This window comes from Xyrauchen texanus, chromosome 17 (assembly GCF_025860055.1).
Source record: "Xyrauchen texanus isolate HMW12.3.18 chromosome 17, RBS_HiC_50CHRs, whole genome shotgun sequence".
Classification (NCBI taxonomy): Eukaryota; Metazoa; Chordata; class Actinopteri; order Cypriniformes; family Catostomidae; genus Xyrauchen; species Xyrauchen texanus.
The window spans coordinates 21,143,225-21,158,097 of NC_068292.1; the positions used below are offsets into that span (position 1 = coordinate 21,143,225).

The following is a 14,873-nucleotide window of genomic DNA, read 5'->3' on the forward strand; positions in this document are numbered from 1 at the left end:
TGCAGAAAGTACAAGGATTGGACAGTAGGAGACTGGTGCGAAGTTAATTTCTCTGATGAACATCTGGAAAATCATCTGGAAAATCAATAGTCTGGAGAAGTAAAGGTGAACGCTACCATGAGTCCTTTGTCGTGCCAACAGTGAAGCATCCTGAGACCATCCATGTGTAGGATTTCTTTTCATCCAAGGGAGTGGGCCCTCTCACAACTCTGCCCAAAAACACTGCCACGAATAAAGAATGTTATCAAAACATCCTGCAAGAGCAACTTCTCCCAAAGATCCAGGAGCAATTTGTTGATGATTTGTGCATTTTCCAGCATGATGGAGCACCATGTTACAAGGGAAGAGTGATAATGAAGTGGCTCGGAGATCATTACATTGAATCTTAATCCCATAGAGAACCTGTGGTCAATCCCCAAAAGGCGAGTGGTCAGTTGAGAAATTAGAGCACGTAAGGGACTTGGCATTTCAAAAAGCCAAGTAAGCTGGTTAAATGTGACATTTGAAAAAATGTTAAAGAAACAACTTCTATATTTTTGTGAAAGAATTTTCCTTGAGATTCTAATGTATCTAACAAGTGATGCATATATAAATGGTATGTGTGTATTCAAAGTAAATTATACAGAATGTCCATTGCAGAAAATCACTTGAGACAAGACAGCAAAATTAGATCTACACCCATGAAACATTTATTACAGTATTTCTACCTCATCTTTTAAACAATGTAATTAGCCATTACACACAATGAGCATTTCTTTCAGGGCATAGGCCACTCAAGCGAATTCACAAAATTTTCAAAGGACAACCACATTCATGGTAAGCATTTCCACTTAAAAGACATAGGTTGATTGACTATTTTTGACACTGTGTACACATGCATGTTGGTAAACATTTTTCAAGTAAAGGCATAGGCCCTAAGCTGGTTCTTTTTACAGTTCTGTAGTTCAGTGCGTGAGTGTGAGGGATTAGTAACACACATGTAGCACATGTTACAATATTTCAGAGGAACAGATCCCTTAAGTGTTTTTTACGTGTCAATCTGGCCCTTTATAATAACAATAAAAAAAGGACAATGAAAATGAAACAAAAGCAACAAAATGGCACTTTCTAAAGAAGAAAAGGATTTGGGACCAGACCTAAGCCCTAGTGCTTAGATAGACGATGGCTTGAGCTAATTATGCTTTTGCATTAATAATGTCAATAAACTCTGGTTTCAGGGAAGCACCACCCACCAGGAAGCCATCCACATCTTTCTGAGAGGCAAGCTCCTTGCATGTTCCTCCAGTGACAGACCCTGAGAAAGAGTGCAAAATAGAAAACATCAACAATATATCTATTTTAGTTGAAGAGAAGTCATGGTATTCTCCCATAAGAATGGTTACATTTTCACCAAATAATCTTTTTCATCAAATATTGGAGAGCGAACAGAAGTAAAGAATTATAGTGAAAAGGATTTAAATATTGATCTGTTTTTCACCCAAAGTGATCATATTGCTTTAGAAGACATTCATTTAACCACTGGAGTCATACGGATTACTTTTACTACGATTGTCTGTTTGAAAGTGCTGATCACCATCCACTTGCATTGTGTGGACTTACAGAACTGAGACTAGTTATGGGTCATTCGCGAACGAGTCTTGTAGGTGAACGTTGGGAGCCGGCACGCATATTAGAAGAGCCAAATCTATTTATGAAAATATAAAAAAAATTAAGATATGAATAATCAAAAGATTTAAATGAATAGAATTTAAAAAAATAAATAATAATAATAATATAGGCCTAAATGCACAAGCGCACACATTTGTTCTGACTGTCTCCTTAGACTAACAGCATCACCTGTTGCTCTTGTCAATCAGACATGCAGTGTCAACCAATGAACCAAAGATGTGTAAGGGAGGGCGGAGCCAACTTGTTGTTCAGATTGTATTAGTTTTGAATTGTTACATTTATATGCACTTTGTTTATATACAATAAAACTTTATACTTTAAATGCACATGCGTAATAGCATCCTTTTTTACATTTAATTCAATTTGTGGGATGCTGCATTTTTGCTAATTTTTATTTATTTTTCTTTGATATGGTGAAATATTCTATTATGTTGTTCCGATTTTATTCATTCATTTTGAATGGTTAGATTTATATGCACTTTGTTTATATACAATAAAAAGTTATACTTTAAATGCAAATGTTTAATAGCATTCTTTTTCATAACAAAGCAATGGATTTTTAAATACATTGTGGTTAAGGTAGAGTATGATTTCATTTAATAATTTAATTTAAATTGTTTCAAAACCAATTATAGTAAAAACTATTTGACTTGAAAAAATACAAAACATAATTTTTTTTTAAAGAGCTGTTTGGGAAGCAAAAGAGACAGATCTTTTTGGTGAGCTGGGCCCAACAAGCCGGCTCACTGAAATAAGCCGGAACGGCCATCACTACCTGACACATTCTTCTAAAAATATTTGTGCTCTTCTGAAGTAGGTCCTGTATATTGGATGATATTAGTATGAAAATTTGTTTTTTGGTTTAAAACTTAACAATACCTTTCTTTATTACTGTTTAAGGAGAGTCCATTTTAAGGAAAGCTATTACACAAATACTAAACGTGAATATTTATGCAGTTACCTTGTGTCCATCATTTTCAATGGGTACCTCATTCATGGTGACTGAGGTGCGAGTTATATACAGTAGTAACATTTCACCAATTGAAGTTAGACCTCAGAAGGGCATTATTGGTATGCACATTTGGGCACGCCCGCCAGTGCTGTCACCTCATGCACACTAAAGCCCAAAGTGCTGAGATATTCTATCAAAATCTTTGTTGTATTCTGCAGAAGAGAAAGTCATACACAACCGGGTTAGCATGAGGGTGAGCAAAAGATGAGAATTTGTATTTTTGGGTGAATTATCCCTTTAAACATTCTTGTCCAGTCCAGAGACCATATGGGTAGAAGATAGAGAGTGACGGCATTGGAAGGCGTCAAAATTTATATTCTCAAAATGGCATTTACAATTGTATTTTAGTTACTTCAATACAACGTGCACTTCAGCCAACATGAGTGAGATACTTATTGCAAGTGACAAGACTTTATTGCACAGCCACTTAATTTTCTCTCTCAGTAGTAGTCCAGTATATTCACTGTAAAGAAAATCAGCTTTAAAAATTTTCCACAAAAACAATACATTTATATAATTATAACTATAGCCTAATATATTACCAACCTTCAGTAAAGCAATGATTTCTCTTTGAGCTTTAACTAAATCTACAACATTTCAGCCCACACAATATTTCTAAAGGGTCTTACCTTTATAGAAAATCTTCTAAACAAATATCAAAAGTATACATTTCCAATCAATGTTGGTAAATTAACTTCTCTCATAATTTTCAGTGGGCTGAAGCACATAAGTTGGTGCAACTTTAATTCCAATTTCATGTAAAAAATTGCATGTATTATTGTCTAGGTGCCAGTTCAAAAATAAAGTCATTGCACAACAACTTCAAAAACAAACATTCTTTAAAAATATCATCATTATTAAATACCACATTAAATCTACTGATTATGCTGTAAAACTTTAGTGTTAAACCAACCTGTGAATGTATACTTTGGTTTTGACACTGAGCAACCAAGAGTAGACAACCACTCATCCTTTCGAAGTATACATTATTTGTCTGTGCATACACAAATGTGGTAGGGTGCATGCACGCTACAATTGCTATGAGATTTTGGACTTGCTCTCTTTAGAAGAACATGTCATTTCCTGCATGCTCAAGTTATATTCTTTCAACAGTTTTTGATAGGCACATACATTATTGTGGTTTTCACTTTGGTCACCTGATGTTTATTAGCGATTACATCTACTGTTTCTTCATGAAAGCAACGGCTCAATGGTGAGAGTTGCCACCTTGTGCAACAGCTAATTAGTGCAAATAATACCTGGCGCATGTGCATACTGAGCATTCAGAGACGTGTGTTTAGATAAAAACTGGCTGCGCGTGTACAATGCCCTAGCATTCTGCTGATGACGAAATTTGCTCAGCGTTCGCATCTGACCGAAGTATACTTTGGTCTTTAGTGTGCATTTTGTAGGAGGTGACAGCACTGGATGGGTGCCCAAATTTGCATACCCATAATACCTTTCTCAGGTCTAACTTCAATTGGTTCAAATGTTACTAACGGTAACTTGCACCTTTGTCACCATGAGTGAAGTGCCCATTGAAAATTATGGAGAACAAGGTCACTGGAACAAGAGAGATTAGAAGAGTTTTCTATAGATATTTAACTAAAAGACTTTCTTAAAATGGAAGTTCTTAAAACGACATAAAGAACACATATTAAGAGACATTACTCACTGCTACTCAGATAGTAATGGTTTCTCAGGTCTGATTGGATGAGTGATGCTATGAGAGCGTTGATGGTTAGATACCAAGAGTACTTGGATGCATTTCTGTGTATGAATCAATTTGCTTGTTGCTTGCGCAGTTCTAAAATAAAGTGTAAGAACAGTGCAGAACTATTAGGAGTCTTTATTTATATTTAATTTATATATTAAATTACATATGTTAGCCAACTGGTGGAGGTAAAAGCAAACTTTTATAAACCAGTTGGTGACGAAGTGAATCTGTTTGTCATTGTTTATGAACTAATGAACAGCGCTCCGTGATTGCTCATAGGACTACAACATTACTTAAGTAGGACATTGTTTTAATTGAACAACTACAGGATTAAAGCTCATCACAGCTGAGAGATACAACAGAATGTTTGATTACAAGGTAGGCCTACTTATCGACTTTCCACATTGGAGACACACTGTTTAAAATGACAGAGGACATCGCTGTATCTATAGCGAACGATTCTGGCGAAATAGGGAGAAATACCCCTGCTTGGACGCCATTTTCTACTGAGAATGCTGATCTTCAGAAAGCTGACAGCATTTCTGCTTGGTAGTGGCAACAGGTGATCTCTCTCTTTCTCACACACACCCATCTATACTTGGCCACTCTTGTTCGTGTGATATTACTTAATTTTTACCCAAAAATGAAAAAATTCTTGATATTTAAATCGCTCTCATACTGTATATGTTGTGTTTAACTCTTTTTAGTAGAACATGACTGAAGAATTTTAGAAATATATCTCAGCTCTGTAGGTCCATTCAATACAAGTAATTCAGCTCTGTTTATCTTATATTTTTGGAAATATGCCACTAAAACATGGAATACTGTCTCTTCATCGTGGCAGTTGTCACATTTGTTGCCACTGTTCGACACTTTACAGGTTTCACTCAGACTGAGAACATGAACAGCACGTTAAAGTTTTAGTGACAGCACAAAGCACATGAATATTTAATGAGCTAAGTACTAATTTGGGGGTGTGATCAAATTTGCATATTTACTTAGTCACCATGAGTGCTGTATCCACGGCAAATGATGGGACAAGTTCATTGCAGAACAAATTATTAGAAAATTGCTCTTTTAATATTTGTTCAACAGGTTTTCTTTAAAAGGAAACCATTAATGATTGTTAAAAAGAAAATGACTACATTTAATAACAATGCTGAAGATTTATTGATTCATGCTTAAATACTGCTTATTTCCTAAAACGTATTTTATTGAACGCAGTGGATTGTCTGGATACTCTTCCTTATGGGTATAAAGATTTCTTTGGAACATTTCCTATCTCAATACCCATCTATATCCATATTAACTGTGGTATCTTTTTTAAGACAGTTCAAGAAATAACCTGCATGTAAGTGTTAAAGGATACTTGTATCAGGTCAAGATGTGTATGGATTATTTATAGCGCAGTCCAACTATATAAAGCTCTATCTTCAGTGGACTGACACTGAATAAGAGGCGAGGAGAAACCCTCACCTCCATAGATGATCCTCACAGAGTTTGCAACAGCCTCTGAGACATTGGCCTTCAACCACTGCCTGAGCTTGTCATGCACTTCCTGAGCCTACAAGAAGAACAGCAGAGAGACAGTGAACATTATCAGCGAACCTCCAAATTCTCTCTCCAATCAAATCCAAATGACTCCTCATGTGCTTAAAGATGCACCTGTTGGGGCGATGCTGTTTTGCCAGTGCCGATGGCCCAGACAGGCTCGTAAGCGAGGACCACTTTACTCCAGTCTTTCACGTTATCTGAAAGAGAGGAAGCAGACTTTTCATCAATCAAAATAATTTACAGCCAACTTCTTATAATGCATTGCATCTTAATGAAAGATACCTGCGATGACCTTGGTCTGGGCAAAAACAACTTTCTCAGTGATCCCGGCCTCCCTCTCATCCAGCTTCTCACCAATGCAGGCGATCACACTCAAACCATTCTCAAGAGCATGAGCGACCTTCTGGCCAATCAGCTTTTAGGTAAAACAAATCCAGGGCGGGTGATCAGAGAGTACATATGATTAAATGAATAATGACGTGTTAATGGCAGTGAATTAACATTAAAGATGCACCAATCGACCGGGCAGGGACCGGAATTAGCCAATTTTCCGCATGCTCGGCCTGGATCGGTGACCGGCCGGTCAGCCTCGCGTCTTACCGATCCCAAGCCGGTCCGTTTTGTTGCCAGCGGCGCAGGCAATAACGTCACAGCTGCATGTAAACATGTCATTGGCGTGGAAGGTCATAAAGTTCGCAATTAGTAATAATTGTAAGGCCAAAGTAAACCGTGGGGGAACCACCACAATAACTTTCGGAACAACAAACATAATTAGACATTTATAACACCATCACCCAGCTGAAAATGCCCATTTTAAAAAAGAAGCTAAAAAGGGAAAGCGGCGAAAGCTAGCCAGAGCTCAGAGCCAGCCACAAGTCAGCAGCCTCTCCTATCATTCCTTGGAATGAGCAGCGAAAAGACCAAAGCAATTACGAGGAAAATTATGGAATTCATGGCCCTGGATGACCAGCCGTTCTCCATAGTTGAGGACAGAGGCTTCAGAAATCTGATACATTTCCTCGATACAGAGTAGGTGATGCTTTTCCGACATCGCGTTGCCCGAGTTGTTTAATCTCGTGTCATGTCACACACGCAGCCTGTTATCGGTCAACATCTGGGTACACAAATCCGGGAGAGGGGAAGGGGGGTGCTGGATGGCAGAGGCAGGCTAAATACTATAGAAATTGTTCCGTTGTGAGTAACGTAATTCTTCCCACCGTGTCCGATATTAAAATCAGTGCGACACACATTGCAAAAGGCGTGGACATTGTCGATATGGCTTCGGGATATGAAATTAAATTCTTCCGTCCAGCTGTTGTTAAATTTACATGTATATTTTGTTTTTTTCACCAGCCCACCAGCGGAGTCTTCTTCTCCCCTCTCCCAGTGATGCTTGATTTAACATCCCGCGTCTACTGCCTGTGCAGATATCAACAGCGCAAATGGGTTGTAGGCTGCCAGATTGTGGTCATAAATGATTTGTAATTTGTATGATGTGTCGATTGTGTGAGTAGGATGTGTTTCATTCAAGATCTGGCAACTGGACACCTTGGAATAATATATTGATGTGATTATTCATATAACGTGGTTTGGGCCATACAAATTACGTTTTTTTTTTTTGGGAGAAATAACAAAACGGGAGACTCCCAGGAAAAAGTGTTGACAGGTATGGTTTTCAGATCTTTGGAATGGTTTTGTTAGACGAGTAATAAAGAGAAAAAGGTCCATTTATAATAGTGGAAAATGACATCTGTTATATAAAGCAACTCATTTGCAGTTAATTGTTATTTCTACCTCTTTCCAGTTGTTTAAGTGAGAGAAGATCCTGTAACTTAGTGCAGTTTGGGGGAAATTGCATAATTATTTATGAAAATAAAATTTTGCATTGAAGAAAGGTACATTTTGTTTGTATATGCGGTCAATAATAGTTCTTAGAAAGAAAATCGAAATCAGAAAAATCGGTATCGGCAGGTCACACTTGTACAAAATCGGAATCGGCCAAGAAAATTGCAATCGGTGCATCTCTAATTAACATCCACCATCTTTCGTGATCCAGCCACTGACTTTTAGACACTTTTATACAACTAAAACATGTTCATTTGTTATAGTTATGGCTGTGTGATAATCATATTCATAGGAACTGAATATACACATAACATCTGTGATGAATTTATCGACATAACTGTTTCACTCCTCTATTCATTTCTTTTCATTTCATTTCTTAAAAATTCTTGATCATAGACCTAACATATTTGATGAGAGGGTGTATTCAAATGTGCATACCAACAATACATTTTAAAAACAATTATTAAAAGGATAGTTTGGAAGTATATCTCAGCTCTGTAGGTCCATACTATGCAATTGAATGGGTGTCAAAATGTTGACATTCCAAAAAGCATATAAAGGCATCATAAAAGTAATCCATACCTCTCCAGAGGCTAAATACATATCTTCAGAAGTGATATGATAGGCGTGGGTGAGAAACGGATCAATATTAAAGTCATTTTTTTTGCTAGAAATTCTTCTCCCTGTCCAGTTTGCATGAAGAATGTGAATCACCAAAAACACAAGAAGAATGTGAAAGTAATCTGTTTCTCTCCCACACCTGTCCTATGGCTTCAGAAGACATTCATTTAACCATTGGAGTCTTATGGATTAGTTCTATGTGATTTTTAAGCTTCAAGATTTTGGCATCATTTGCAACGTATGGACCAAAAGAGCTGAGAAAAAAAAATCTTCATTTGTGTTCAGCAGATGAAAGAAAGCCATACACATCTGGGGTGGCGTAAGGATGAGTAATGATGAGAGAATTTGCATTTTTGGGTGAACTAGTCCTAGTCCTAGACATTAAAGAACAACATAATTTTGGTAATTTTGTCATTTAAATGAATATGGTGATTAAACAGATACAATTAACTACAATATAAACAGAAGGGATGGCCAAATGCCAGAAAGTTCATTTGAAATGCATTAGCAGGAAGAATTTGAATAGCTCTTTTAGTAACACCAGAGGTAATGTCTGAATATCTGACAATCATTTTTGTATTACCTAGAAAGTTAAAGCAGCTATTTTTTACAATAACCACTTGGATTGTTGAGCATGGTGCCATTAATTAATCTAGGCACTAGAGGCCATAAAAATACAGTTCCGTGTCATAAAATGCCCTCAAAATGATTGGTGCATTTTCAGAATTTCCATCAAATTAATTTAATCCAATGCCAACCAATAACATATGTCAAAAGATTTTGCACATTAACTATCAGAAGCACATGGAGTACTGTATTCACTGCTCCGCATCAGCTGCTAAATTATTATCCAAAGACAATTTGATATTCTCAAACACACAAGTAATGCGAAGCGAGTTACCTCATCACTCTCTCCAAACACATGACGTCTCTCAGAGTGTCCCAGGATCACCCATTTTACTCCACAGTCCTTAATCATCGCAGGGCTGAAAGAAAGACACAGATTAGTGGATAGTGAAATTAAGAAAAGATAGACAAAAAAAAAAAATTATAGAACAAGAAGAAAAAAAATTTAACAATTATATAAATTCTACATAGTGCTATACATTTTTGATTCCCGGTGATGGTCATTGCAATCACCAGTCATTTCATTATCCAAATGTTTGTGAAGGAGAGCCTGTGAGTTGGTTTCCATCACAGGACTATAATGCATCCAAGGAATTATTTATTCTTTTCCTATTTATTATTTTTCAGTATTTATTGGGGTTGTTTTAACTCTCATTTATCTCTACTTCTCATATTGGTTCAATGTAATTTGGTTTAAGTATGTGAGGATGAGGGTTCATTTTCTGTTTAACAAAATGGTATGTTCCAATTGGTAAAAGTGAGGAAAAACAGTGTATTTAAACCAGCCACCACTAGAGAAGAGAAGACAAGATGATGGATTGTGTTTGGAGCACATGTGAAACAAGGTTGTTTGTTAGCACTGTTTGAGTGCCAAGGACCCTGGACTCCATTTTTAAGAAGGGGAGTGGGTGCTGCTTTTAGAACACAACAATTCTAGTTTATAGACTGTTTTTTAAATTACCTTGGATTTATTTTGCTTAAACAGTTTTATTTTGGACATTTTGCACTTCCTCCAAAGGCTGCGATTCTCTTCAGGAATGTTTTGATACATTTAACAATCTATCCATCTTGCCCTGGGTAGTGCTGGAGCCTTGGGTCGCGGGTAGTGCTGGAGCCTATCCATGCTGTCTCAGGCCGAAGACAGGGAAACACCCTGGACAGGTGGCCAGTCAGGGCAACACACAGACGTACACATTCACACTCACACCTACAGCTAATTTAGGGTCTCCAATTATCTTAAAACCAGAGCAAACTCACATGAACATAGGGAGAATATGCAAACTCCACACAGAAAGGCCCAATTCAGCTGGGTCTCAAACCCAGGACCTCCTTGCTGTGAGGCAACAGTGCTACCCACTTAGCCGCCATGCACCATGTTATGTCATTGTTTTGGCTGACGTGCCAGTCGTGTACCTGATCTCTCCAGTGAAGGCACCTTTTGCAACCTTGTAGCAGTTCTGTGCAGCCACATCAATCTTAGCATCGAGCTTAGACCTGGCAAAGTCGAGGTAGATGGATGGGGCACCGCACAAAACCTCTGCAAAACAAACAATAGTGTTTAAACCGTAAAATCAAACAAACTTTGAATTATTGTAGTGTTTCTACAGGGAGAAAAAAAAAGACAAGCAAGGCACGGCAATTTTATATTGCCTAAATGTGACTAAGATGAACATACAAACAGCAGATTTATTTATATCACCACTTAGAAAGCTACATTTTCTACTTCCAATATATTCTGTAATGGCTGGAGGTTGTGGGCAGTGTGGATTAATTAATTTATATTTATTTTATTTTTTCTTTCATTTTACTTTTTAAAGTCTCAGCCATATCAGCCGTTGGAGGTGGCATTTATACTGTAAATGAATTTTGGGTCAGACTAAATTAAACACTGCTGCCACACTGGCGTAAATGTCACTAATCTTTGGCGTCTAGTCCCTCTTGAGAAAAGGTCAAAGTTTGCAAGAGAAAGGATTTTTCGTATGACTGCATACTACAGAGATTACATGATGAAAAAGACAAACGATAGTGCGAGATCTGACCCAAGACATTTGCCTGATCTTGAAAGAATCTTTTCGGGTTTCAGCCCATGAATGAACTATGAATGACAGCAAATGACTATTGGACTTTACAATTCAAAGTCCACATTTCCGCTTGTGAAATCTAGCAGACAATGTCGATCTATCATTTGAATCTTTGTGAAAACTTAAGACAGTGATGCAGGTTTTCGTCAGCGGAAACGAAGCGCGGAACGTTACTTCAATCAATGCGTTACTGTAACACCACTCGTTCTTCTACAATGTTACATATTAACGTATGATTGTTACGTAATACTAAGGCGAATTCCATATATTTGTTCTCCCGCGCGGAGGATAAACCGAACATTTTTTCATCCTGTCATTTGACAGGCATTGAATTTGAACACACACGGTGGCTAGTATGCTGGACATCACACGCCCATTTGAAGCTTTAACCCTTCAATCACAGCACACGAGGAGCATCTTGATTTCATTAATTCACAAAACATGACGTTTAAATCCAGTAATTTCTCCAAAACCATTTTGAAAACAGGTGCCAAACGAGAGCGGTATTATCGTCCCTACAGCGATGCAGCTGTCAATTGTCCTGCGTGAAAGCTAATGTCATCTCAGGGTCAGCGCAGTGGGTTGCACAACTCCAAATGGCCTGGATTTGCAGCGGCATGTGATTGTACCAAGTGAAGAGGAAATTGCATTGGAAACGGGATGAAATACGCACCGGTTTCTGGGTTGAGTTTGGCGTTATTCAATGTATTGGCGAGCTCTTCGATGCTTTTTTTGTCACCGTTCAATTTCCAATTTCCACCAACGAAAAACTTCCTGCCAGACATTATTTCAGAGGTATATCTTTTACTCGAAATCAATGTATTTAAGACACAGACGAACTTTCTCCAGATCAAGAGACAGATGCAGCACGTTAGCGCTTCTATAAAGATGGCTTGGAAACTCCTCCCCCTATATCGGTCATTGGCTCCACGCGAAACGCCTGCGAAAATAAATTGACTTTGATCACTGTAGATTTTTTATTTATTTTTTTACTTAAAGAAAATTGTATTTGTCATAATTCACTGCTATCTATTTGCTGTTCTACAATCTGCTTGAACAGTTGAGAATCATATTCATAAGGACTGTTGCGTTTAATCGCAGCGAGACGTTTCATAATGTTTATTTCTAAATATTTTTTAAACTCAATTTTAAGAGGAAGCAGGTAGGCGGATTTCCGAAACGTACGAAGGCAGAGGAAGAGTAATTAATATTCATGAGTAAAGCGCTACATGGTATCAGAGCCATATAGAGATTGCTCTGCATGGTATGTTAGGTTGAGGGTGGAGCCAAAGTTTCTCTTGCCAATCATGTAGTGCTTTCTTGACGCACATTACTGAAACGTCCAATCCATAATTGGGTTCTTCGTGAATATAGCCTAATTATCTTTTCTCCTGCCGTCCCGTATTCCGGAAATTAGGGGTGGGTTTAGATTTTCATACCCACAATGCCTTTCACGTATGCGATTTCTATAGCTGTTTGATATATTTTATAAAAGCTGCTGAAAAATATAATTTTAAGTTAACGCAAATCTTTATTTGAAATATTAAATGTACTTTCAAATGGTATTCAGATGTCAATATAACATTTCTATGTCTGTTATTAGTTACGATATAATGAAGTCACCATAATCTGAATGGTTTTCGAAAGCACTAAGAAACTTTGTTTAATGCTGGTGAATTGAAGTGTATGAAGGACACATTACTGTTAAAGTCCTGCTCTTCCAAAAGTGTAATTGTATAAGTAACTATCAATTATTTACTGTGGGCCACTGTGATATTTATTATTTGCATAAGGAGTTTTGCTAAATACTTTTAAAGTAATTCTGGTCTGTTACCATAATCTTAAATGGCCATGTATTATATTATTATAAGAGGTAAACCATAATTCTGGAGAATTTATCAGGTAGTCCTTTCAATCAATCATTTTTTTCTTTTTTTGTATGAGAACAGCAGACTGAAATAATGTGCACGTGCATTGCACCAGACAATTAATTAACTTAAACAACTGCGTTTGACAACAGTACATGCAACTCTTATTGAGGACCGTGAAATCAGTAATGGGTTGTGGGTGGTTGGATATGAGATGGCTGGTGAACCTCCTCTGCAGGATGCTGCCCATGTCGCCCATGCTTTAATCCGCCTCAGACCGTGATTGCTATATTGTGAAATTCCATTTTGGTTTTAAGAGCTGGGTTTGGGGATGCCATGAACACATTAAAAACTAGAGGGCAGCAGTGCAACACTGCTTTATCAATTCTATCAAACAACGCTTGATTTCAAAATCAACCAGAATCAGTCAGCACTTCTCTTTACTACTGACTTTGTGCGCGCATCTCACTCGTTACATTATTGTACAATGTAATACAATCTCAAGGATAAATAATCTTCCCATTGAGCTAAATGGACCTATGCAGTATAGACCACCTCAGTCCCATTTTGGGCGTTAATTGGGTGCTTTGGTATAAACTGAATAGTAAGCTTGCTAAAGCTGAGAGTGACGGTCGGGACTGTGGTTAAATCGTGTGAGAAGTGGGGAGAGAATCCGTGTATCATTCGTTCATTTCATATTCAATTAGGAATTCAAAATCGGAAATACAAAAAACGACTTGATATTTCTTAAATCGTTGACAAAACCAATATTAAAAACAAATGACTTATTTTTCGTAATTTTAATTTAATGCTCAAGTTAAAAATAGGAAATTGGAAAAATAGCTACGGGACACTGCGTTTTGATTATTTGATTTCACTAATATATGGCTTGAATATTTTATTCGCACTTATGACCTGAACCGCCCCTTTCTTCTGATAGGTCAACCTGCACGTCAATGCTGTGAGACAGAATAAAAGTTATCTGCTGTTTAATTGTTCAGATGAATTTGTCTCAGTTAATGTTATTTATTCTCCACACACACACACACACACACACACACACACACACACACACACACACACACACACACACACACACACACACACACACTTTTATTAAAATGTTTAATCAGAGTAATCTCTCGCGCTGTATGCAAATAATCTTCTCACAGTTATCTTTATTTTATTCACTTATTTTACAAGTCATGTACCGCTTCACGGTGGATATAGGCCTAGTCGGGGCACCTTGTGTTTTAGTCTAAGGCAGTTGTAGTTTGATTGCTTTAAATAAGCATATTAAATTGACATCAGTGTTTCGTGCGTTCTTTAAATGAGAAATCGTCAAAGAGAATTGAAATATATTTTATGTTTTTCCCTTGTTTTTTAATGGGAATATGGGAAGCCTTTAGGCTACCTAATGTCGTATACGCAGCTGCAGTTTTGTGTGCCTTTTTGTATCGGACAAATGTGAAGGCTCTGTGTAAATGCTGATTTTAATTTCACTGGTCCAGCTTTTGAAAGATGAGCATTCGTGAACTTCCTTTTGCGTAATTTCCATGATGATCAAGTCCACACATAAACTCCCACTGCGGGGTAAAGTTAATTTAGGTTCGATATTTTTGTAATGTTCGGTTTCTCGTAGTCTTATGCGTTAATAGGCTTATGAATGTATGATTTTCGTCATCTCATTTAAAGCAATGCCTTTTCAAATCGGAATAACGTCAAAGATAGCAGGTTTATGTGTAGGGCTGTCTGATAAATCTGACTATTTGATTAGAGATATAGCTCATCTGTAATGCACGTGGCGAGTTTTGGAGAGTAAATAATGTAACTGAGACGAATTCATCTGAACAATTAAACAGCAGAGAACTTGTATTCTT

At 37.3% G+C, this 14,873-nt stretch overlaps 1 protein-coding gene across 1 annotated transcript; it reads right to left on the bottom strand.

The window, feature by feature from the left end:
* Positions 1–677: 677 nt before the first annotated feature.
* LOC127657542 (triosephosphate isomerase B) lies at positions 678–12,038 on the bottom strand. The gene is made up of 7 exons (XM_052146386.1): positions 11,799–12,038; positions 10,458–10,581; positions 9,319–9,403; positions 6,234–6,366; positions 6,063–6,148; positions 5,874–5,961; positions 678–1,294 (listed from the first exon to the last, which is right to left on the bottom strand). Exons 1-7 carry the CDS (start codon positions 11,908–11,910, stop codon positions 1,176–1,178), a joined length of 747 nt encoding a protein of 248 aa, XP_052002346.1. The 5' UTR covers positions 11,911–12,038; the 3' UTR covers positions 678–1,175.
* Between the last annotated feature and the right edge of the window lie 2,835 nt (positions 12,039–14,873).

What these genes read in the sequence shown, in the direction of transcription:
- LOC127657542 (XM_052146386.1), bottom strand. Translation starts at nt 11,910, where the DNA reads ATGTCTGGCAGGAAGTTTTTCGTTGGTGGAAATTGGAAATTGAACGGT. An exon ending in GCCTTCACTGGAGAGATCAG is followed by an intron (nt 9,404 to 10,457) that starts GTACACGACTGG and finishes TCTTTCTTTCAG; the next exon opens with CCCTGCGATGATTAAGGACT. An exon ending in AAACAGCATCGCCCCAACAG is followed by an intron (nt 5,962 to 6,062) that starts GTGCATCTTTAA and finishes TTCTTCTTGTAG; the next exon opens with GCTCAGGAAGTGCATGACAA.